Raw genomic sequence first — 25,279 nt, forward strand, 5'->3', positions numbered from 1 at the left:
CATCGGCTGGAGATCAGTTGTAATTAGGGTTGCCAGGTCCCTCTTTACCGCCGGTGGGACGTTTCTGGGGCGGATCCTGAGGAGGGCGGGGTTTGCAGAGGGGAGGGACGTCAATGCCATAGAGTCCAATTGCCAAAGTGGCCGTTTTCTCCAGGTGAACTGATCTCTATCGGCTGGAGATCGGTTGTAATAGCAGGAGATCTCCAGTTATTGGCAGCCCTAGGCAGGGAGTTAGCAGAAACAGCAAGCCAGGCAGATTAAAGAGTCAGAGAGGAGACAGCAGGCTGAACGAGCGAGCGAGCACAGCGTTTCTAACTGGAGTTAGCTGGAACGGAGGGGAAGCCTTGGGGGAAACTGTCCCAATTACTCTCCGGGGTATCTTTTGCCTGCATTAAGAACGGCTCTTTGCCTCCCTTTATGCTCCGCTGGCACATTTGTAAATATTACAAAGACCTTAGAATTCTTGAGCACTCTTTCATGCCGAGGAAACCAAACTCAGAAACAGAGCTTCTCACTGCTTGGGGAGGTGGGGAAAACGTACCAATACTTCGAGATAAGTAACGTACCGCCGGGTGAAGCCTATTCCCTCCTGAAACACCCACACTTTCACCTGACTTGAGCCTAATCCCTCCTGAAGCACCCACCCTTTTGCAACGTCTTACCCACACAGCAGTCTGGCAGGAAGGTCCCGGTGACGCCCTGTTTCCCTGGTGGTACCTAGTTTCCAAAGCAGGCCTTTGGGCACCGGCTTCCAACCCAGCAGTGGCAATTTCGGCGCTGAGTCAGGCAGGCACAGATCTTCCCTCCTCTGTCAGCTCAGCAATGCAGAGAGAGAAACCTTTCGCAGTGTCCTCGGCTTCCCTGGGCAGGCAGCCACGGCAAGCAGGGCTCTCAGTGGGCAGGGGTGGAGCGAGGCAGAGAGCCAGAGAAGCAAACTGGGCCCCAGGAGGCATCTGGTTTTAAATACAGAGATGCTGCAGCTCCTGTCCAGCTCCGGGAAGGCCCCTGGCTCCCGGCTGGTGACCCTGACACTTCGAGGCCGCACTAGGGAACTGCACTTGCTGCGCTCAAACCACAACCTGCGTTATGCAGGGCAGCTGGTAGCACCCACTTTATATAGGTTAAGGTGCCCAGCCAGGCCTTCAGGCCACGTTGGAGAGGAAATTCTTTCACCCTTTGGCACTACTGCTTTGGTGAATGGACCGGTTTTGTGCTACATTTTGTCCCAGGATACTCCCCAAAGTATCAGGTAACCCGCCTGGGGTGCTAGGCTGGTCAGGCGGAGTGGGTGGGTCCAGGGAGGGCGGCACCTGTCAAGGGGGTGTCTACTCAACTCTTCACCCAAGAGCTACAGCAAAGCACAAAGTATCCCTTTTCATTTGTAAAGCATATTCGTTTTCTTATCTTTAATTTGTGGGGAAATGTACCATTCAGTGGGGAAATTTACCCTTCAGCAAACCCTGTGCCTGTGAGTGACTGAGACATCACCAGTAAAAAGGTAAAGGTCCCCTGTGCAAGCACCGGGTCATTCCTGACCCATGGGGTGACATCACATCCCGACGTTTACTAGGCAGACTTTGTTTACGGGGTGGTTTAACAGTGTCTTCCCAAGTCGTCTACACTTCACCCTTAGCAAGCTGGGTCCTCATTTTACCGACCTCAGAAGGATGGAAGGCTGATTCAACCTTGGGCCGGCTACCTGAAAACAACTTCCCTCGGGATTGAACTCAGGTCATAAGCAGATCTTTTCACTGCAGTACTTCAGCTTACCACTCTGCGCCATGGGGCTCCTGTAATATCACCACCAGTACCATAAACAAAAATCAACCACAATGAGACTGGTCAATGTGTGTGCATGTTAAGTGTCATCAAGTCACTTTTAACTTATGGCGACCCTATGAATTAATGACCCCCAAACAGTCCTATCAACAGTTTTGCTCAGGTCCTGCAAATTGAGGGCTGTGGCTTCCTTTATTGAGTCAATCTATCTCAGGTTAGGTCTTCCTCTTTTCCTGTCGCCTTCAACTTTTCCTAGCGTTATTGTCTTTTCCAGTGACCTTTGTTATCTTATAAAGTGACCAAAGTATGATAGCCTCAGTTTGGTCATTTTAGCTTCTAGGAAGTGTTCAGACTTGATTCGATCTGGAACCCACTGATTTGTCTTTTTGACAGTCCACAGTATCCAGAAAACTCTCCTCCACCACATTGCAAATGCGATTGGAAAATACCAAACCTCCAAAATATTGGTTTTGTTTTCATTTGCTTATATGTGGCAGAAATAAATACAGATTTATAGACGCTAGAGTGCCAGCCTGGAAGTATGTATGTGGCCAAACAAGGGTAGGATCCAACCAGCTTTTCTGCTGGTGAAAAAAGGAGAAAGAAGTCCCCAAAAAGGCCATGCTGGGAATTATGGGACCTGCCTGGCCAAAAGGCATATGGGATGAGGGATATAATGAGGGGAATCAGGTGAGAGTGAGTGAAATCCTGTGTGGCTGGCTGGCTATGGCTGGGTTCCACAGACCCACTCAAATCCATTGGTCTCCAATCCAGTGTCCAATCCAAGTGCCAGACTTTGCTTTCAAGTGTTGGTAACTCTAGTATGAAGGCTCACAAGTTAAATGAGACAATGCAGACCCCATAGGGGCAAAACTGCGACCATGGGGAGCCAGTTATTCCAGGAGCCTTTCTTAAATTTTCCATTTTTATTAAAACAATATCTAGCCCATTTATCTATGGAAATGTAAGGGAAAGTACAAAGGCAACATTCTGCGCTATAGAGCCTTAGGAAGAAAACCGGCTCTGATCTTCCAGTGCTTTGAACTATCCAATGACTGCAAAGACTCTAGGATATCGAATAAACACCAGGCACTTATGGGAATTGCAGGCACGCATCTGGGAGACAGCTTTGTGCTTAATCAGGAATTATTTATTTACAAGAACAACAACACTGCCCTATCTGGAAGGTCCAGAGCAAAACTTAAGAGAGTGTGAATTCTGATCACAGTGCTGAAAAGCAGCTGTACAGCTGCCAGCAAGCACATTGCTGAAGAACGCAGCAAGACATTAATGTATGACTTTAAATATTGTCTCATTTTCCCCTGTGTTTTGCTGGTAAAAAAGGCATGTACTCCTCCTTAATCCTTTGCTGGTAGAAACAACCTTACACAAGATTACACAACCCAACAATTTATCTTTGAAAGGCAAACACCAGCTGGTGTGGGGGAAGAGGGTTAAACAAAATGCAATGTGATGCTTTGACCACTGAGATATCCCAATGAAACTTGGTATTCATATTCAGGACACAATTCTGTATCTCAGGTTCAAACATCAGCTTGACTCCTGCAGATGGACCAAGGAAGATGTGAAACCCACAGGCATGCAACATCTCCCTTGATCACTGAGACGTCACACTGTAACTTGTCATGTAAATGTACAACATAATTCTCCATTTGAAATCTGAATGTTCATTGGATACCCATTTGGGAGTGTGCAGATCAGGGAAGTAAGGATGCATAATTCACTGTAATGGGATATCTAAAGCCTAAACAGTAATTTACTATAATGCCACCCAGGACGGAGCTATTAGAACAATGTTAAAACAATGCTATTAATGCACTGATGCATTTCAGAAGAGATTTTGAAAAGCAAAAACACACAGAAACAAGTCATGAGAATGAAACACTGCTGGAACTTTTATTGTACTTTTGAGTGTGTGTATGAAAATTCTCCAGGAAGACTAAAGAACATAGCCAGATCAAAAGGTAGTTTGTAAAATCTTGAAGTCCAATGAACCAAGATCGCCAAGGGGCTCAGTAACCACCATCCATCATAGGAAAACAAGGGAAATGTACTTTCCCCTCCCCATTGCCCCCTCTCCCTGCCTCCATTTCTAATTTTGTTCTAGAATATTGCAGTTAATATTACATGAACTTGCCGTGGGGATTTTTACAGGGCTAAATAGTCTTGAACAATTACCGCTCTTGTCAGGAGGCTTGCATTGGAATTTGCCCAGAGTGTGTGTACGTGTGAGTTGGGGGGGGGGGGGAGAGGTTGCTTGTCTATAACTAAGGAACGCTGCAGGAAATGCCTTGTCTTTGCATACAGCATCTCCCTTCTGTTAAGCAAAACTCAGATGCTGCCTGAAAACGAGTTGCTCTCTGTTCCTCGTAAGCCTTTTCCAGCGCTTTGTTCCTTTCAGGCTTCAGCCACGAGACGTGGACCGCATTGCAGAGAATGCCCCGAGTCCAGACCTTTGTTCTTGAGGTTCTGCCTTAGTCGACTGTTTCTGGCTAGACTCAAATTTCTTTTGCTGAGGACATTTCAAGATGCTTTAATCTACTTTGTCGGTCGCAGATGGTCAGACGCTTCCCTCCCTTTCTGGTATCAGTCTACAAGAAGCCCAGCAACAGAACCATTGCCATTTTTTTTTTTTAAAAAGCAACCCCCCCAAATAAATACAAATAAATAAATAATAAATAAGAGGCTACATCTTATTTTGTTTCTCCTTAGATGTACAGTGCATAGCAAAAAAATAATACCCATTGCCTGGAGGCAGAAACAAATTGATTATAACTTGAAACGAAAGAACAAACAAATATACTTCACAATTGCAGCACAAAGAGAGAAAAAGAGAGAAACTCCGAGGATTATGATTCTGGATGTGGAAGAGGCTGCAGTTCTAGTCCCACTGAGCTCAGTGGAGCCTGGATTTGGTACTCCTGCTGTTGCAATTGGTATCATAGTGGCCCCTTAGCCTGTTTTCCTGCCCTGCCCTGGATAGCCCAGGCTAGCCCCATCTCATCAGATCTTGGACGCTAAGCAGGGCTGGCCCTGGTTAGTACCTGGAAGGGAGACCACCAAGGAAATTGCTATGCAGAGGCAGGCAATGGCAAGCCATCTCTGGAGGTCTCTTGCCTGGAAATCCCGATGAGGTTGCTATAAGTAGGCTGCAACTTGACGGCAAACAAAAATAATCTGTTATTTTGCCTGTGCTTTTATGTTGCATTTTTTTTAAGCGCCAGAGTTGAGCTCTTGTAGCACAGGCTAGGATTACCCTAATACCCTTTGGCAAAGAGCACTTGGATGGACATGTGTCAGCAAGGTCCTGACTGCTAACGTTTCCCTATCAACTTGGACTGAATAAACGCAAAGGTCTCCTCGAGTGATCCCACTGATGCCAGTTTTAGCCTCCGTCTCATCCGTGTGCCTCCAGACTGGGCTTGTTTGAAATTTGTGTCTCTTTTCCTCCCTCTTTCCTTTTTCTCTCCAGCATTTGCCCCGTTGTTTACATGAGCAGCAGTGCCTGGCAGCCACTCCACCTAGCAACCTGCATCAAACTCACTGGTGCTAGGAGAGCAACATAGATACATTCAAGCAGAGATGATCAACTTGGATGACAGGATGGGTGGTTTGTACCCTTCCTAGCCCAAGTGCTTGGTGGGCTGACCCTAGGGTTGACAGGTCCCTCTTCGCCAGCAGTGGGAGGTTTTTGGGGCAGAGCCTGAGGAGGGGGGTTTGGGGAGGGGCTTCAATGCCATAGAGTCCAATTGCCAGAGTGGCCATTTTCTCCAGCTGAACCGGTCTCTATTGGTTGGAGATCAGTTGTAATAGCAGGAGATCTCCAGCAATACCTGGAGGTTGGCAACCCTAGCTGACCCTCCCAGGCTATGATAGTCCTATTGCCCTAGGGGCTTCAGACAAGGAGGAACTGGTCCCCCCAGGCTGAAGGATCATCTGAGGCACTGCCTCTGAAGCTGTTATGTTATAGAATCATAGAGTTGGAAGGGACCACCAGGGCCATCAAGTCCAACCCCCTGCACAATGCAGGAAATTCACAACTACCTCCCCCCCCACACCCCTAGTGACCAGAAGATGGCCAAGATGCCCTCCCTCTCATCATCTGCCTAAGGTCACAGAATCAGCATTGCTGACAGATGGCCTCTATCCCTCTTATCCCAGAGGCCTCTATGGCATCATCTCATTTCGTGTTGGAAACGGAGTCAGCCAAAGCCAGCTCGGCTTCAACACGTGCTGCTCCCTGAAGGAGGACGGCAGCTTTCAATCTGAGGTGGTGTAGCTTGAGGAGACCAGGGAGCAGCAAGTGAGTAGCTCAGTGTAGCTTCGGTGCAACCCCTGGGAGCCCAGTTGCTCACCCCCTGTGTTATATGAAACAAAATAACCCCCAAATAACTTAGCATCCCCCCCCAAAAAAATACATTATAAATTAACAACAGCAACCAATTCACACTCATTCCCACATAGAATTCCAAAGATAATAAATAATTACAATAATCAATAAATAACTTAGAAATACACAATGTACTGGCTGATTGGGGGAACTGAGGAAACTTTAGCTGCCACGGAATAATATGGCTACGTACAGTTGCCCTGCTGTGGTTCCCAGAGCCACGCACTTCCCTGTCTCATATTCTTCAAGCAGTGTGTGGGGGGTTCGCAAGAGGGAGTTTTGTTCTGAGAAATCCCCCCCAGTAAATAAAGGAAACATATCAAGCTATTTGCTTCTATTTACACTATGTTTTCTTTCTTTACAAAGTCTCTTCTTCTACCTCCTATAAGGGTCAAGTCACCCAGTACAATACTTGTGGGGAGTGGCTCATTCTGCTACTGAAGCAATTGCCAAGTGTTGCCAGCCTCCAACAGCCATGACACAGTAGGATGAACAGGGGAAAACTCTATTTTTGTCAAGTGTTAAAGCCAGGAGCTTTTAACCTACTTGGTTCCTTTCCTTTTCTTGCTTCCCATCGGCAAAGCCCCACCGCCAAACCGTGTGAACACACACACATGAACACATGAAGCTGCCTTATACTGAGTCAGACCCTTGGTCCATCAAAGTCAGTACTGTCTACTCAGACCGGCAGCGGCTCTCCAGGGTCTCAGGCAGAGGTCTTTCACATCACCTACTTGCCTAGTCCCTTTAACTGGAGATGCCGGGGATTGAACCTGGGACCTTCTGCATACCAAGCAGAGGCTCTACCACTGAGCTATGACCTTTCCACTAAAGTGTGCATTCTAATCACCTAATAACTTACTTTGGGAGGGCCTGAATTTGAGAATCGCAGTCTGGGTCCTCCTCCTTATCACTAACCTGTCACTCAGCGAGTCTTGTATGATGTTCCAGTTCTGTTGCTGCTATCTTCCACTTAAGGGCTAAACTAGAGGAGATGGGGAGAACCACTGTTTTAATTCTTATGTGGTTTTATGCTTTTATTATTGGATGGGTTTTTTAAATGGCTGTGAATTTTAACCATTTTATATTTTTACGATTTGATATTTATTTTGCCCAGCCTCTCGAGCAGGTCTCTGAAGAGGTGGCATGCAAATGTTTTAAACAAACAGACAAATAAATAAATCATGTCTTCCTCATTCATGTTTGCAATTAGTAGCTTTTTAGGGCTGCTCAGATCGCTGTCCTTGAGACCTAGCCCAAGTTTAGCGATGTGATTGGATGGGGATATGTTGAAGGCAACCTCCAAACATGCTGCTAAAGGACCAGATGCTCTTGGTAAGGCGTCATCGAAAATACTTCTAAAATATATGTTGCAGAGGCATGGTACGGCAGAGCATTTGGATTTCTGTCTGACACACAACAATAGTAAAGGACTACAGCTGCACACCCTCACAGTCCTTATTGGCACTTCTGGTCTAAAAGGAAAATGTTTTCCCACTCTAACACTAAATGCCCAAGAGTCCAGTAGCACCTTAAAGACTAACAAAATTGCTTGCAGGGTATGAGCTTTCGTGAGTCTTTAAGGTGCTACTGGACTCTTGCTCTTTTCAGCTGCTACAGACGGACTAACATGGCTATCCATCATGATCTATTAAATGCACAGTACATAGGCTTTTCACCATAGATGCCAATGGGGACAGCAAGACTACACTATCCCTGAAGAATCATGGCCAATTGTGATTTTCATTTTTTTAAAGTGGAAGTTTATTACTTGAAGTCCTTTTTATCTCCATGACTTGATCACAGCTTAACATTAAATTTATGATGACCAAAGAGAATAACTTGCCAGGAAAAGAAAGACCTCAGTGTGGGAAGGTCAATGTAGGATAGGGCTTAATGGGTGGTCCCTGGCCTGCTTTCGCTATGGCTACCTTGCCTCTAATTGCCAACCCAGTGGTCAAAATAGAATGTGGAAGAAGAGGGTATGATAGAGGGACTTCATAGTAGGCCGACAATTTGTTTTTGTGGACCAGATACTAACAACTTCTCTGTATCTTCTGTTTATGAACTACAATGCCCAAAACATGAATGGGATGTTCTGAACCGAGCCACCCTTACAGAGCAGAGAGCTAACAGTGGCTTCCTGTACCCCAGATACATCACGTCTTTTGAGAGAACTCAAAATGGCCTTCGACACATTCAGGCCCTTGGATTTCTTCCGGGGTAAGCAATCCAGGGAAAGGAACCATGTTTTTATCTACTGTGTGGAGTAGCTTGGATGCTGAGGCTCTCTTAACAAAAGAAACATGTCCCAGGAATGGCTGGGAAAACCTCCAGCTAGTGTGTCACAATCAGTCCCTTGGCCACTCACCACAAAGGAACACTTCTGCAATTGTTTGGTTTAGTGGATAAGATAACGTAATGCCCCCTCAGAGGTGGGTCCGAGCAACCACCACAATGGTATGGAATTCACTTGGAGGGCAGCGGCGGCAGGATGAGGACGTGGCCACAGCTAGTCAGAGGGCAGAGAAGGGAGTCATGGCAGATGAGAACAGCAAAGTATTCTTCCCTTCTTTGGGAGCAACATGAGCCAGCTACATGACCTCCTGAGCAGTCAGGGGACTAGGGCAGAGGCGCAATTATGGGGGGTGGGGAGGACACAGCAAGAGTGCGAGAACTTTAAAGACTGGACTGTGCTGTTCCAGCATTTCCAGTTCCTGCAGCAGAAAAGTGCAGGGCAATCCAACTTGTGGTGATGGCCCACCAGTCCACGACTGAGAAGCACCAGCTGTGTGGCTGGCTTTCCAAGGAGAAAGGGATGCTCCCCGTGCGCTTGGTTACCAGGTGAGGTTGTTTTGCATCCAGTCGTCATGGAAACTGACATTTGGTCTTGGCCCTTGACCCTCAGTAGACTTGGTGAAGGGGGAGAAAAGGAAAGCCCCATCCAACCTCTGGGTGCAGGGTGGCCGCTAACGCCGCATGCTGTCGCAACTGCCTGCCGATTCGGAACTCCTGCTGCAGCTTCGCCGGCTGTTCCTGGCCCCTGAGCTACGGCTACGGCTGCCATTGCAGCTACTGCTGCTCCAGCTCCTGCTGCGGCCGGTCCTGTCGCTAGAGACGCTGCGGCTGCGGCTGGGAGAGAGGCTGAAGTTGCTGTACCAAGAGGAATAGCTGCTTGTGCTGCTGGGGGATGATGATGAGGAGGGGCTAGGTCTGTAGTAAGGGATGGGGCGCTTCCGGGCACTGCAGAGGACGAAAGAAGAATGTGAGAGAGGCTGAGTTAACGTGTTTCTCCGAATCGTCTTCTGTGAATTCAGATGTTAGAATCTTCTCCAGAAGTTTGAGTATTAGCTGAGTGCTCAGCAATTATGTTTGTTTTTTTAATTTTAAGAGAATTTATTAAGAGAAAATGAGAATATAACAATAAAGGAAAATGGAAATCTAACATTACTAAAATACTCATAATAGAAATTCTTGAAAAGAAATTAAAACCGTGCTGCTAATGTAAGTAAAATACCCATCACAGTGAACCAAGCAATACTCTATCTATTTATCTAAAATCCGCATGATTATTACATCACTACCTCTCTGCGATTTACACATTGGAGTGTTTTTTCCATCCTTGAAATTGTTAAATTCCAGCGAGTGTCCAGTTCTTCCATATTTTTGTCATTATTATAGCAATTATTTGTTATTTGCATTTTGCATCCTATGCTGTTTTAATATTGATATTGTTTTATTAGTAACTGAAACATATTACAACAATGTGTCTTTCCAATGAAATATTAATATATCCAGAATTAATATGCCTCTCTGTTTGTGTGTCTTTTTATCCGCAATGGTTACTTTCTTACATATACCATTCCCTTTTCCTACTTTATCTGTACAATTCCAGCTAGAACCAACATTTTAATAAGCCATTCTGAGACTGCTGAAATAGTAAATTTCCTACAAAATCAATCTTTGCAGCAACTCGTGGCATCAATTTAATGGGTACTTGATAATCTTCATCAAAATAATTGAGAAGAAAGGCGAAAAGATCAAACTTCAACTGAATGCTAGAAATTGACAATGCCATTAACAATTTGAGACCATTAACAATTTGAGACCAATATTGGAGACCAATATTCCTGAGCAGAAGCACAGACCTGCCTCTGGATTTCAGTATGTAAGCCACATTTGTTCACAATGTCTGTCAGCTTGAATGATGGTGCTCTAACATTAGCTTCGAATTATCTCTCAGGTGGTTACTATGGGAGGGTTGGCCTAAAACTAATGTCATTCAGTCTTTTGATGCCTGCAAAAATTGTCTTGGCTAGACAATGGAACAAAGCTGCTTCACCCCCCATGGTGATGAAATGGCTGATTAAAGTTCTGCAAATTGCACACATGGCGAAAGTGATGGGTTTAAATAATTGAAGAAATGGAGAAGTGACCTCTGTTTTCCAGAAAGCTGTCATTATTATTACATACATGGCAATTCAATTAGGCTGAACCCAGGATGCAGTCTTGAAAGATATCTACTGAACAGCAAACCAAAAAAGGGGAAAAGATTCAAGCTTAAACAGAGAAATGCATAGGGGCTGTACATGGCAATAAAGGTGACAGCTTTATTGCCATGTACAGCCCCTTTGTGTTTCGCTGTTTAAGCTTCATCTGGGGGATCAGAGTTCTTTTTACTGAACCTTTCCATAGCAATTGAGTTCTACTATTGATAGGGACTGTCACCAGTCACCTTGCATCTTTTTTTGGTTTGCTGACGCGTTGCTTGGTGTAGCCCTATTTTTCTTCTCTTTTGGATTTATCATCTGAACAGACCATCTGAACTCATTTTCCATGATCATGAATAATAACAGCAGAAATGGTTATTCTATATTAGCTTACATTCATGGACATGAGTGTAAGGGTGTGATCTAGTACCATGTGGTTCTAAATGTTGTGTACAGTTCTAGTGAGCCTATCTCTAAAGGGAGCTTTAGGTCTGCAAAAGTCATAGAAATGGGCAACTAAAACAATCCAGAGATAAAGCACCTCCCCTACATGGAAAGTTTTTTTTTTTTAAAAGACATTTGAGGCTCTTTAGTTTAGAAAAGGGATAAGGTTAATGAGGAACATGACAGAATTGCACAGTGAAGATAGCCAGTCCCCTCCTCCATTTTCTCACATTATTAGAGCTTAGGGTCACAGAATTAAACCAGTAGGCAGTAGATTCAGGACAGCCAAACAAAGTATACAATGCATAATTGAACACATAAACACATGAAGCTGCCTTATACTGAATCAGACCCTTGGTTCATCAAAGTCAATATTTTCTACTCAGTCCGGCAGAGGCTCTCCAGGGTCTCAGGCAGAGGTCTTTCACATCACCTACTTGCCTGGTCCCTTTAACTGGAGATGCCAGGGATTGAACCTGGGACCTTCTGCATGCCAAGCAGATGCTCTGCCACTGAGCCACCGTCCCTTCCCTGATTATCTGATATAATTCATGCTAATGGCTTAGATGGCTTTACATGGAGATATTGTACAAAGTCATGAAAGATGGGCCTATCAGTGGCTTTTGGACACTGAAAAGCCTCTGGTGTGATCCACTATAGCAGTCCTTATGTTCCTAGCTTAATGAAGAAAAAGAAGAGTTGGTTTTTATATGCCGACTTTCTCTACCTTTTTAAAGAGAATCAAACCGGCTTACAATCTCATTCCCTTCCTCTCCCCACAACAGACACCTTGTGAGGTAGGTGAGGCTGAGAGAGCTCAAAGAGAACTGTGACTAGCCCAAGGTCACCCAGCAGGCCTCATGTGCAGGAGTGGGGAAACCAACCCGGATCACTGGATTAGCATCTGCAGCTCATGTGGGGGAGTGGGGAATCAAACCTGGTTCTCCAGATTGGAGTCCACGGCTCTTAACCACTACACCATGATAGCCTCCTCACCTTGTTATGCGCCGTGCTTCCAGGTGGCTAGGAGAATCTCTTCTGCGTTTCCTCATGGGAGAATAAGACTGTTTGCGACGTCGGCGGTCACGGTGGTGGTCAGACTCCTTCCCGCTGGAACCATACCTGTGATCTCGTTCACGATCCCTGAGAAAAGATAATTCCAGACAGGATCATCATTTTGCTCAGCCTCATGTAGCCGGGTGACCCGTCTTCTCTGAGAGTGTCTCTCTAAATACTCTTTCTGCCACCTCTGAGTATCAAATCCGGTCCTCCTTCAGTAACCATCCCACTACAAGCAAGGCCTTTGTAATGGTGGCCCCACAGCTGTGTGATAATCTCTATCTCTGGAACGGTTTTGCTTTTGTATAAGAGCAATGGTAAATCCTTCTTGCTTGATGGCTGGAATGTGGGTTGGGTATTCATTTTTACTGGCTGTTTGACATTTCTAAAAAAACAATCGCAACATAGAAAAAAATTGTTTCATTGGAATCGTCACATCCAGAGGCAGTGATCTGTGTCTCAGATATTCAGCCTTCAGGGAACCCTTTCCACATCCATTTCTCTGGGGTGTGTTTTAAGTTCTGAGCACACTCAGTTCTCTTGGGGCGCTGGGACTGAGGATATTCCCTAGATCACTCTTTACCATGGCTGCATACTTTAATGGCACACAAGCGGTTTTGGGGAGGTTTGCCCCCTATCACTGATCTTCTCACTGAAGGACACTGGCAGCCTTCCAAAGGACCTCAAGCTCTCAGGAAAACAGTTTGCAGACTGGGCCACATTAGACACTCCTAGGCCATTTATGCAGGGTCAATTTTGATGCTCGCCCAAAGCTCTTTTTTTAAATGTGACCTTTAAAATGCCTATTCACGGTCCCAATGCAGAAGGAGAAATTCCACCCCCCACTCGCCTGCTCCTTTGCTCCTTCATTTGCAATGGCCGTGAGCATAGGTAAGCCACGTTTGTGATTTTTCATGGTTCCTTCAGTAAATGATTGGGTGCGGAAGTGGAGCAAATACAAAAGTCACGTTAAAGGGGCTCTTAAAAAATGTGAAGCAGGTATGCGCTGGCTTCACGGTCACTTCCTGAATGAGGGTTTATGAAAAACTCAACAAAATATGTGGGGCACTTCAGCCTGGAACATGCTGCTAATTACCAAGCATAAATGACCCTAGTATCTTTTTAACTACGTTACAGACATGCAGGGGACTAATTTAGATGAGGGCTATATGGAGAGTAACTATTCCACCCCTGCATATTCACTAATTGACAATCCCTGTACATTTATTAGCTCTGTAAAGGGAAGAGAGGTTATATCACTACAGGGAGCCCAGTTCCGATTAGCAAAACCATGGGTTGGTAGAAGGGTTAAGCTCCTCTCCCACTTCCCTGTATAGCCCTGATCCAAACTAAGCCCTTGTGTAGTAGTTATTGCACTTTAAAAGGAGCAGGGAAGATTCAGTCAAGGATCTCTCAGGGTCCAATCTGTTTCGAGCCTTACAGAACACTTTAGCCATCTTATATGTTGTATTTGTTTGTAGTTATTTATTTTTTAAGAAATGTTTTGACTCCTATATGTACAGAAAATATTTTTATAATAGTCCATGGAACAGCACTGAGAGTGACTACATGGGGATAGGATACAGCATATGGGAGCCATACCTGCTAGGGCTGTATCGAGAATAGCTGGGGCTTCGGCGCGTTCTTGAGCTCCGGCTTCCAGAACTTCTCTTGCATGACTTGGATGAATAGCTGGGGGAACGTGAATAGGATCTAAAACAGGTAAGAAGCATGAGACCTCAGGAAATGGGCAGAGGAAAAGGGCTGAGATTTAGACCCACCCTAAAACACAGATATTGGGAAATGGCTTTTAGGATTATTTACATAAATCAATACGTGTGATTTACTTTCTGTGATTCCTTACTTGGGGTCAGGGTTACTGGTGCTGCAACCTTCACAATGTGTTAAAAAGAAATCAAAGATATCCTGCTTGCATCGCCTGTTTTTTCTTGAGAAGAACACCCCATGCGCTTGCATTGATGTGAGAATTAATCCATAATCCATAATTTAACACAAACAGTATTTCAAATGGGTTTCCCTCTGAATTGTTGGTAGCATTCAGCATGTATGCAGATACTGGTTTTGTATCTACCAGGTAGCTGCTATAGGTGCATGCTCAAGTTTTGTTGCATTGGGTATTCCTGAGGATCATAGATGAATCATGCATGGTTTAAAATCAGCTATATTTCAAGCGAATGTACTGCTTTTTGTACTTGCACATTCAGTGACATTTGTCAAGTTGCCACATACTCAGAGCTTACTGGATCAAACTACAATTCCCAAATGGCCTCTCAAGAACTTAAAAAAGTATTTGTAATTCAATTTAGAATTCCCAGGTGGCAGTGCAAGAACCATTTGTAACCTCCATTCAGAACTCTCAACGAACACACTTGGCTTTGAGAGTTCGGCAGACAAAAATGGGCATGTCTGGAATACTAAAAAAAACAAAAAAACAAGTCACGCAGCTTTCTTCTTCATCTCAGAAGCACCGAGACAACAAAGAAAAGCATTTTTTTGGTTAGTTAATTTTTTTTGATCGGTGGTAAAGGGAAACAGCCTTGGACAATCAGTACAGAATGTGGATGTACAAACATCTGCAAAAAATGTAAAACGGTTTTGAGCGCTTTGTAAAATTTACTTGTTTCAAATATTTATTTAGAAAAGCCTTTATCGTGCTTTTCTTCTACAACGGACTCAAGGTGGCTTAAAAAGGGAACATTTTCTTCCAGTCATTCAAGGCTGCAGCTCACAATTTGGATCATGCTGGCATTTGAGGACAGCAATCATCGGACATCACGAACTAGAGCGCAGACTTCTGCTTCACTATGCATTCCCTGTAGATCAGTACATACGGGTGCTTTCTTCCTTTTATCCTTTGCCAGGAGTTTTATTAGCTATGCTGTGTTATAATTCCTGCCCTGCTTTAATTTTGCCACCAGGTATTATTATGGTGCTGCTGAGAGAGCGAACAGCACTGCAGCAGCACCAAGTAGCAGAACAAAGCGTTAGAAGAAGAAGAGTTGGTTCTCATATGCCAACTTTTTCTACCACTTAAGGCAAAATCAAACCAGTTTACAATCACCTTCCCTTCCCCTCCCCACAACAGACACCCTGTGAGGTAGGTGAGGCTGAGTGAGCTCTATCAGAGCTGTAACTAGCCCAAGGTCACCCAGCTGGGTTCGTGTGTAGAAGTGGGGAAACAAACCCAGTTTAGCAGATTAGCCTCCACTGCTCACATGGAAGAGTGGGGAATCAAACCCGGTTCTCCAGATCAGAGTCCACCCCTCCAAACCACTGCTCTTAACAACGACACCACGTTAGCTCATATAAATCAGGGCTTCTTAAACTTTTTCCACTCATGACCCCTTTTTGCCCGAGAAATATAGGTATATAAAACAGGTATACAAATCAAACATTTACTGATAATAAATCATAATGAAATTTATTTTAAAACAATTCTTTGGTGTACATATAATTTTACCATTTATTAAAGACTAAAGCAAATTTGCATACTAATTTGCATTCTGTTCCCAAATTTTTCCCAACCCCCACATTCAGTTACACGACCCCATATGGGGTCGCGACCCACAGTTTAAGAAGCTTTGATATAGATGACCCTTTGAAAACTGCCAGTCTTGATGGTCAAGAGGAAGAGCCCATTCCACTTCTGTGGGAAGAGAGAACCCTAAATTTATATAAGCAACTAACCATGGAGGAAAGTCAGAAAAGACTACCCAGAGAAGTGAAACCACAGGAAAGCAGGTGTGGTATTTTCCTCGAGTTGAAACACAAATGATGGAAAAGCCTCGTGTAACATACATCACAAGAATAAACAAAATTATTCTATGATTATGTAAATTCATCTTTAAAAAAGGTAAAGGTCCCCTGTGCAAGCACCGGGTCATTCTTGACCCATGGGGTGATGTCACATCCCAACATTTTCTAGGCAGACTTTGTTTATGGGGTGGTTTGCCAGTGCCTTCCCCAGTCATCTTCCCTTTACTCATTTGACCGACCTCGGAAGGATGGAAGGCTGAGTCAACCTTGAGCCGGCTACCTGAAACCAACTTCTGTTGGGATCGAACTCAGGTCGTGAGCAAAGCTTTGGACTGCAGTACTGCAGCTTACCACTCTGCGCCACAGGGCTTCTAAAAATTCATCTTTAGCTGGTGTTTTTCCCCCTGGCCTGCCTAAGTGACAGGACTTTGGAAACAGGTAGTCCTGATATTAACCCAAAAAGATGGCTCACCTTGTCCCTGAGGAGCAGGATCGGCTTTGGGAGGACCTGGGCCCTGCCCTGTGATGCACCAAATGGGAATGGCTGGATTCTGGTGATGATCTGCTGGTGGAGGACTTGTTCTGGACGGATGGCCTAAGTGGCGAGTTGGAAAAAGGGATGGAGGCCGGGCTGTGTTTCTTCTTCTCTGAGTGTCTAACAGATTGCAGAGGCCGTCTTCTGAAAAGAGACATTTCCCATCCAGGAATGTTATACAGGGCACTGGTGCACAAAACTATGCTGGCTTTAGTCCAGGATTAAATCCCATCCCAAGCGAAGACGTGAACACGGATGCCAAGGAATGTGTCAGAGAGAGCTCAGGGAGCAAAGGTAGTCTACGATCCTGTACTTCTCTCCAAAAAGGAGCCAGAAATGCAACCCAATACTGAAATGACCCTCTTGTTTTTTTTATCTTGAACCACAATCCAGTAGAAGAGACTCCATACGTAGGCCACTTGAATCCCTGGAACCTAAACTCCTCCAGGACTTATCATGAAATTTCCCCAAAGCATCATGACTTCCTACTCTACCTTGACAAATCCATCAAGAGTGTGATCAGAAAACACACACCTTAACTCCCCTTTAATATTTTCACACAATAGGGTGGGCAGAGGATACAAGGGCTTGGTCTATCTTTGGAATTTGCTGGAGCAAATGGTCAGCAAGCTTGGAGCTGTCCTTGGTCTGGAGAGACCACCTCTGACACTGTTTCTTGTCTGGCCAAACTTTGGTGCTTGGCCTCTCGTAAGATGCTTTTCCGGCCCGCTGCCTTCTGTTGAGTGAGCTCAGCCTAATACCCTCCTCTTGCAGGTTGCAACCACAACCAGCGAGGAGAGGATGAGATCCTTCCAAAGCTCCAGTGATGCCACTTGAAATTTTATGTAGGGAGCCAATTTTCTTGATGGCTTTTGCATCACATTGTCACATATAATAAATAAATAAATATTATATAGCTTCTCCATCATGCAAGAACCCAAGGGTTGACATAGTCAATACAATTTGATTGACACTTAAAGTTTTCAGTTGCATGCAGCAATTTGGGTAACAACCAACTACCTCATAGCAACTGGGCGGCAGAAATAGGTTTACAGCCCATTCCTGAGAATTGGGCTGAAACTCTATAGGAGGTGGCGTGACCTCGCTGCCAGCGTAAGTATGCGTAATTGTGCGAGTAACACGTACTTACGCTGGCGGTGAGGCCAGTCCCGGTGGTGGCCAAGCGCCGCGGGACTGCGCCTCCCTCCTCCACTGGTGCGGCCTCTCCGTGGCGCTGGCAACGGCGTGGAGAGGCCACACTGGGGCAGGGGGGTGTTCCAGGGGCGTTCCGGGGAGAAAATAGCTGCCCTATCCCCTTTCGGACACTTCCGCCAGCGCCGGGAATGGCGGTGCTGCACCTACTTTTTAGCAGGCGCAGCCTCGCTATTCCCTATGGGGCGAAAGGCCCCGGTTAAACAAAAAAAAGCTGCGAAACGGCTTTTTTGTTGTTGTTTAACGGTGTATGGGGAGTGGCTAAGGAAGAGGCGCCGCTGCGCCTCTTCCCCGCCATCCCCGTGCGCCTCAACTCAGGAATGGGCTGTTAAAGGTATTTGAATTGATGGAGAAACAAGGACCAGTGTATAGGATCATAGGGCAAGGCTCTGCCTGTAAACACATTTAATAGAGGAGGCTCGTTGGAAGGAGGGATCTGTTATCAGAGGCCTGCTCGGTAAAGCAGCTGACATGAGAATCAAAAGAACGTCCAATAGCTTTCATCGCCATTCCTTCTAGAAAACAACTACTTTGTTGAATGAAAATCTGAGAACACTCCTCTCCTTCTCCAAAGTGCAGGGATTACAAGGTTATTCCCCCATTCTCATCTCATGTCTCCCCTTCCAGCATTTATAAGCAAAGTGGATCAGCTTCCTCCAGGGCAGAGTAATGCATAGGGCAACTCTGATGCTAAGGGCAATCAATTTTTTAAAAAAATAACTTTTTAATATAATTTTAAAGCAAATTTTTGGAGTTCAGGTATAAATCATTGCAGCTGCCAGCAGGAACAACTCCCCGCCCCATATTGTAACAGAAGAAAAGAACATGGAGAGAGGAAAAGAACGAAATACAAAGAGAAGACAAGAAAAAGGAGGGGGACAAGAGCATTTTCCAAAGACTGATCTCTCCCCTTGGAAAAGATGTGATAAATGTACTTTCAATCTGCCGCTAGAGAACGGGAGAGCACAGAAACACAAAGGAAGAAGGACTTCGTTTACAAAGGGGGAAAAAAGAATACATGTTATCTCCTCATTAGCTCTTCCTACTAGATCAACTTTGCTTATTGAAAGAACATAATCATAAACATCCATGAAATAGAGCTTCTTCCATTTTATCTTTGAGTATGTGTATTTTATAACAGGACAAGCTGGGGTCCATGAGGAATCAGAGGGACATTGTGGAAATCCTGCCAAGATCTTGTATGCTTTCAGGGTCTTGGCTGGGCTAATTGCCTTCTCCCGCTCTTCCCCTGAACTGATCCTTAGCTGCTCTCAACATGGTGGTGTAGTGGTTAAGAACAGTGGTTTGGAGCGGTGGAGTCTGATCTGGAGAACCGGGTTTGATTCCCCACTCCTCCACACAAGCGGCGGAGGCTAATCTGGTGAACTGGATTTGTTTCCCCACTCCTACACACGAAGCCAGCTGGGTGACCTGGGGCAAGTCATTCTCTCTCAGCCTCACCTACCTCACAGGGTGTCTGCTGTGGGGAGGGAAAGGGAAGGGAAGGTGATTGTAAGCCGGTTTGATTCTCCCTTAAGTGGCAGAGAAAGTCGGCATATAAAAACCAACCCCTTCTTCTTCATCTGGTACACCCTGGAGCATACTCAGCCCATGTCAGGTCATTCTGGGGACAGAGTCCCCCCCCCATCCCATTTCAAAGTCTCTCTCTCTTTCTCCTCTTGCATACCCGTGTACGTGTATACCCCTACCTTGTTTGCAAGTGGCCTGGTCTGGAGGGCCTTTATTATCCAAACTGGGGCCAGCCTGCACAGGGGACTACCTTTACCTTTTAGTATGTGTACTGGGTAATTCCCAGTTTCTCTGTGTGTTTTTTTTAAAGCTAGTCTCTATCCCAGGGGTGTGAAACAAACAGCATGTGGGCTAGATCCAGTCCCTTGAGAGTTCTTATTCGGCCCGTGAGACAGCCAAGGCATCCCCCCCAATCCTGATCTGGGCTGGCAAGCCTGCTGCGGGCTCGCCAGCCACCACTCCTCTTTCGATCTGGGCTGACGAGCCCACTGCAGGCTCACCAGCCAAGGCAGCCCCCCCCCCCAGTCGTGATCTCGGTTGGTGAGTCATGATTTGGCCCAACTAAATGACATTTATGTCATATCCAGCCTTCGTAACAAATGAGTTCAACACCATTGCTCTAGCCCCTTCCATTGCAAAGATATGGCTTTCCGCTTATATTTCTCTAATGGAAGGGGATACAATTCACAGTGGGTAGCCGTGTTAGTGTGTCTGCAGTAGTAGAAAAGGGCAAGAGTCCAGTAGCACCTTAAAGACTAACAAAAATATTTTCTGGTAGGGTAGGGGATACAGCGGGTGAGCTGGTAGGGGATACAGACATACTTTTAAAATAAAAATAAAAATAAATGAAAGGTGGGATTTCAGAGAACCTAGTACACATATTGGTATAATGTTATAGCAGTATAGCAATATTCTAGAGCTGCTTTTTTAAAATGTCCCCCCAGAGACAGGAAGAAATGGCTGCTTTGGGGACCGGTGGGGAAATCCACTCACAGAGTAGCCATCCAGGCTTACTGCGATCTTTCCCAAAACTTCAGAGCAAACCAGGATTGAGAAGGACTGGAGAAAAGCTGGGGAGCCCTCAGAAGGTGCACGAATGCTGTGAGGAAGCAGGAAAAAACGCATCCCAAAAGCGCTGAACCTGGGGCAGATAACCTGTGCACAAATGGCCTATTCGGAAAACCTTTTAGAAAGAAGCTAAGTTGTTCTAGCTAAGTTTCAACTTCACAATTACTCCACTGGTCCGAGCAATCACTTTACCTCTCATGACTCACCTTTGATCCTTGGCTTGAGCACATGGAGATGGGTGTGCATCTTCCAAAGTTGCTCCCTTAGTACGGGAGGAGCAGCTGGTGAAGGAGTTTCCTGAATCAGAGCTGCTGCCACTGCTGACCTTCTCAGAAGAGAAGGCCTGGCCAAAGCCATCATGGACTTGACAGCTTGCTTCCTGGCTGCCTTTTGACCTGGATGAGCTTGTCTGAGTAGACGGAGGGGAAGAAGTATCATTTCCTGAGTCATATTCATACCGTCCTCCGTTCAACTTCTGTCTGGCTAGCTTGACAAGCTGACCTTCTGCTTTTTTAAAGAGGGCAGCAGAAGACCCAGACTCTGAAATCTGCAAGCAAAAGAGCCATTTGCCAGTGTTTAAATAGATTTTCAACAAAAGGAGTGTGTTAGTTTTGACAGTTATATAGATACATTTTTTTTCAAATAAACCCTTTTTCTACCATCATGATGCACAGTCTGTCACCAAAGGAAAGTAAGAAAGAAAGGAAGGTAGGAAGAAAGAAAGAAGGAAAGAAAGAAAGAGAAAGGAGGAAGAAAGAAAAGAAACAAAGAAGTCAGAACTAAAACCACATCTCCCTGAAAGAAAACCACAGAAAGAAGAAATGACTTTTTTCCCCCGGATACAACTGGAAGATTTTAAGGCATCATGCAAAGAGTATTAAGCATGCGATCCATGTTGAATGAAAGATTTTTTTTGAAAAAGATGTATAAATAAAAAGGACCCAAAACATTTTCCTTAAACCAAAAAAGGGTCAAAAATCAAATATGTTGCACTTCAAAGAAAATATGACATATGCCTTAGAACTAAAACAAAGTGGGAAAAAATCCAGTGAGTATGAGTCAGCCAAAGCTAAGCACTTCTACATCCCAAGGATTGCAAAGGAAGAGACCTAAGCAAAGTGCTTAAATTCTCTCCTGTGCTCAAACCGGCAGAGCTTAATGTTGCAAGCACACATTGGGCACAACAATTAGCAAACTGCTCAAAATTTGTGATCAGATCATCCAATGTCTTTTTAAAAGAAACAGCAGATTTGGATTTGGGCTGCAGTACAGGGAAAGGGGATTAAATCTTCCTCTAATGCCTTTTTCCCAATAGAAACCAGCCTCTTTGAGCTTATTTGCCTTGGTACCTATACATACTTGTCTTTTTTTCCCTAATGGGGCAAACAGCAGATATTTTTATTGGGGAAATTGTACAGGGGAAGAATTGAATTCACCCTCCCGCTGACCTGTAGCCCCATTCTCTACTTATCCTTAAAAATACATCAGGAGATCCAAGCTTGGATCTCCCATGTCTCATCCAGTTATGGTCTACCGAGTAGTAAGTTCCATTAAATTCAGTGGAAGCTTATTTCCAATTATGCATTCATTGGTTTGGGCTCTGTAAAGGGTTCACTTTGGCTGGATCATGCCCTATATAATTACCTCTCATTTGTTTTTGTTTTTTTTAAATATGTCCTCAGTAAGGATACAGGATGGATATATCCACAAATAAACAAATAAAAATGCATATTTAGGTATAAAGGAAAGGGAAAATAAACTAGCAAACAACTGTGATCATTAGAAATTGTAACTGAATAAAAAGGAGAAAAGGAAAACCAAAAAAAAAAAGGGAAAAAAGAAAAGGAAAAACTCCCTCTAGAGAAAAGGTAGACATATATTGCTTTGTGTGTTTTTCCCCTTGTAGAAGGTATTTCTAATATTTTTGAGTGACCTCTAAGAAATGCCCTAGCATCTTGCGGTTAGGATCCACTTACCAATCAAGAATTCCTCCTTTAGTAGGGTAAGGTGTAAGAAAAAGGGAAGAGCGGGCAATGTAAGTCCAACATTAGAGTCTCAAATGACAAGAGAAAAAAAAAACATAAACCCTCTCTCTTCAATCCACAGTGCCAATCAAGTGTTTGATTCCTTTGATTGAAATGCTTCGTTATTGTTTTAAAATAACCACTTTCAACTTAATTCTTTTAAGTTTTCCCCCCCTAATTTTTAGTATCTGGGATTAAAAGGTACTGGTTCAAATCATCACCTTGGGTTTTGACGCGGGCCCACAGAGCATACAAAAATTAAAAATAGTTATCGGAGAGAGGTGATCAAAAGGAATTTTTTTTCTGGGCTGTGCGTTAGAGTGAGATTTTAGGGGAACCCTGGATCTTGGCTTCATGTTACAAATACTTTGGCCCCCAATATAATCAGGTCCAGGTAGAGAGGGATCCTGGATTCTATAGGAGTTCATAATTGTCCCTCTCCACCTCATGTTACAAGATCTAGAAAAACATTCCAGCTCTCACACATTGTCTCAAATTCGCATGGAGGTCACATTCTGTACATGGCCGCTATATATTGCCAGGATGATACCAGCACACATACATGCCAAGTCTCTTCTAAAGTAAGCCTCAACTCATATTAATCTTTGCTTTCAGACTAATATGTATTCAGGAGAAGCTTTTCCGTTCCTTTGTCACATGTGCTGCCAGGGAATTAATGGTGTAATGTGCCCAGATGTTACATAAGATCAGGCACACTAAATGAACCCACCTGGCCCCCCTTCCCAAAAACCCCACTCTGGACAACAAACAAACATGAGAGACTGATAGATTTATTGTGGCAGAAGGTTTTATGGACCAGATTCCACTTCGCCATCAATTATATGCAGCATAATTCAAGACTGCCCATAATTCAAGACCCACACACAAGCTGGGAACATGCAAGGAACCACAGGAGAGGGAAGCAATATCGAAATCCTCCCAAATCTCCCCCTCCAGGATTCTCTAAGCCAGTGGTTCCCAAACTTTTCGGGCCACCGCCCCCTTGGTTCCACAAACTCAACTGCAGCACCCCTACCCTATCCAACAACACAGTTTAAAGGGCCCACCTCTAGCGCCCCCTGCTGCCCCCTTGCCTCTTAGTGCCCCCCTAGGTAATCCCATTGCCCCCCAGGGGGTGGTACTGGCCACTTTGGGAACCACTGCTCTAAGCTCTCAGAAAATTGAGTAGGCTGATATCTTGTACTCCCCCCCCCCCATTTCCCCTTTAACTGACACTCAGCTGCTTTCAATATTTCATCCCTTTTGGAGCATTTTCAGACCTCATCAGCCAACATGGTGCAGTGGGTTGAGCACCGAACTAGGATATGGGAGACCCAGGTTCAAATCCCCACTCTGCCCTGGAGATTTTCTGGGTAATCTTAGGCCAGTCAAACACTCTCAGCCTAAGCTACCTCAATTGTTATTGTGAGGGTAAAACTGAGAAGAGAGAATGGCGTGAGCTGCTTTGGGTTCTCCGCTGCAGACAAAGGTAGGGTATAAATAGAATAAATAAATAAATAAATCAGTCAGGGATTTTTAAAGGGTTTCCCTTTTTCTTTTCAAATAATATTTTTCTGCACACACGGGGAGTCTCCTAAATATGCAGAGCCTTCTGTCTTGTCTGTGCATGATTCCATTATGCAACACCAGTTATCCTGACAAGGGACAGCCACTTTACTATTAGATGATACATGTGGGAAACACTGGAAATGATGGAGCCAGCCTCCCTTGCAAGAGATAATGGCTCGGATCCTATGGCTCTATGCTGCTAATAGAGGCATTTTCACAAGGGAGGTTCCTCATGCTGGAGGAAATCACCTTAGTTAGCAGAACAGAGCTGTGGGACCTAACCCAGAATGTGCAACATTCCTATGCAAAGCTCAAATGTACAGAGACACAGTGGCCCATTCACAACAGCGGTAACTGCTATGAAGACTGTTATCACCATCAAGAGATGTGATACTTAACCTTGTACACAGCAGAGCTTTGTATAGAAAGGACACAGGACCACTTGGTTTTCATGGGCTTTTGGCTTACCATTTCCCCCCTTTTATATTTCTTGTCCTCCATTCTATGCTAATATGAACCCCTACAGCAAAGCTCGCGTCGGGCTTGTATATCTGCCAAATGACAACAATCCATCATGCACCTGATGATGCGGGCTCTAGCTTTTGCCACAATAAATCTGCTGGTGTCACAAAAACTCTTTTTTTTTTGATGCTACAGATAATGTAGCACCCTTCCCCCAAACGTGCTACAACTGACTCCTGTTTAAATTAATGGGATTGATAAAACATAGCTAAATCCCATCCCGCTGCTTCAACTGGGACATAAGAACATCTAACAATAGCTAGATTGTTCCTTCTTTATGTGGCAACGTCCTAAAGCAACAGCTGCATGCCTTCTGTGATTCAGTGCAAGCACAGGGATTAAAAAACAACAACATAATATCTGATGTTGGGTGAAGATCTCACCCCAACCAAATATTTAGTTCTTAGTGAAATCTTTGAACCTAAAAGTGAACTCTGTAAGATTCCAAGTTTCCATATCCTTGCATAGCTTCAGCAGACTCTAGTATACAAACGAAACATACCCTTTTGTTTGATCGACAGAAAATGGGAGCTATCCATGGTGTCAATCCATTAAGAAAGAAAACATCCAAAAGTACCGGTAGGGTAATTAACACTTTTAACTAGGACCAACTAAAACACCCCAAACTAGTGAGCAAGCTTTCCAGTTCGGCAGAATTCTTCTTCAAGTTGGATGTTCAGTTAAAAAAAAAAAAAAAGAAAGAAGAAAGAGGCAGAAAAAAGATGTTGAGTTTGATGAGAAAGTATTGGTGAACAGATGGCAGAACTTGCCAGCTCTAGAAATCAAAAACTCTGGTATCTGGGCAGGGCCTGGAACATTCTGGGCCCAGGGCTGGAGCCATGAGCTGGGAAAGCCAATA

General features: G+C 44.6%; 1 protein-coding gene across 1 annotated transcript in view; it reads right to left on the minus strand.

Moving 5' to 3' along the window:
* Positions 1–9,159: 9,159 nt before the first annotated feature.
* SRRM4 (serine/arginine repetitive matrix 4) overlaps positions 9,160–25,279 on the minus strand; it is a 144,137-nt gene continuing 128,017 nt past the window's right edge. Inside the window, exons 9-13 of the mRNA XM_056859488.1 lie at positions 20,512–20,852; positions 16,433–16,639; positions 13,786–13,896; positions 12,121–12,267; positions 9,160–9,433 (exon numbers count right to left, since the gene is read on the minus strand). Of these exons, the coding sequence (XP_056715466.1) occupies positions 9,160–9,433; positions 12,121–12,267; positions 13,786–13,896; positions 16,433–16,639; positions 20,512–20,852 (1,080 nt within the window). The remainder of the gene's footprint in view (positions 9,434–12,120; positions 12,268–13,785; positions 13,897–16,432; positions 16,640–20,511; positions 20,853–25,279) is intronic.

Source organism: Euleptes europaea, chromosome 13 (assembly GCF_029931775.1).
Source record: "Euleptes europaea isolate rEulEur1 chromosome 13, rEulEur1.hap1, whole genome shotgun sequence".
Lineage (NCBI taxonomy): Eukaryota > Metazoa > Chordata > Lepidosauria > Squamata > Sphaerodactylidae > Euleptes > Euleptes europaea.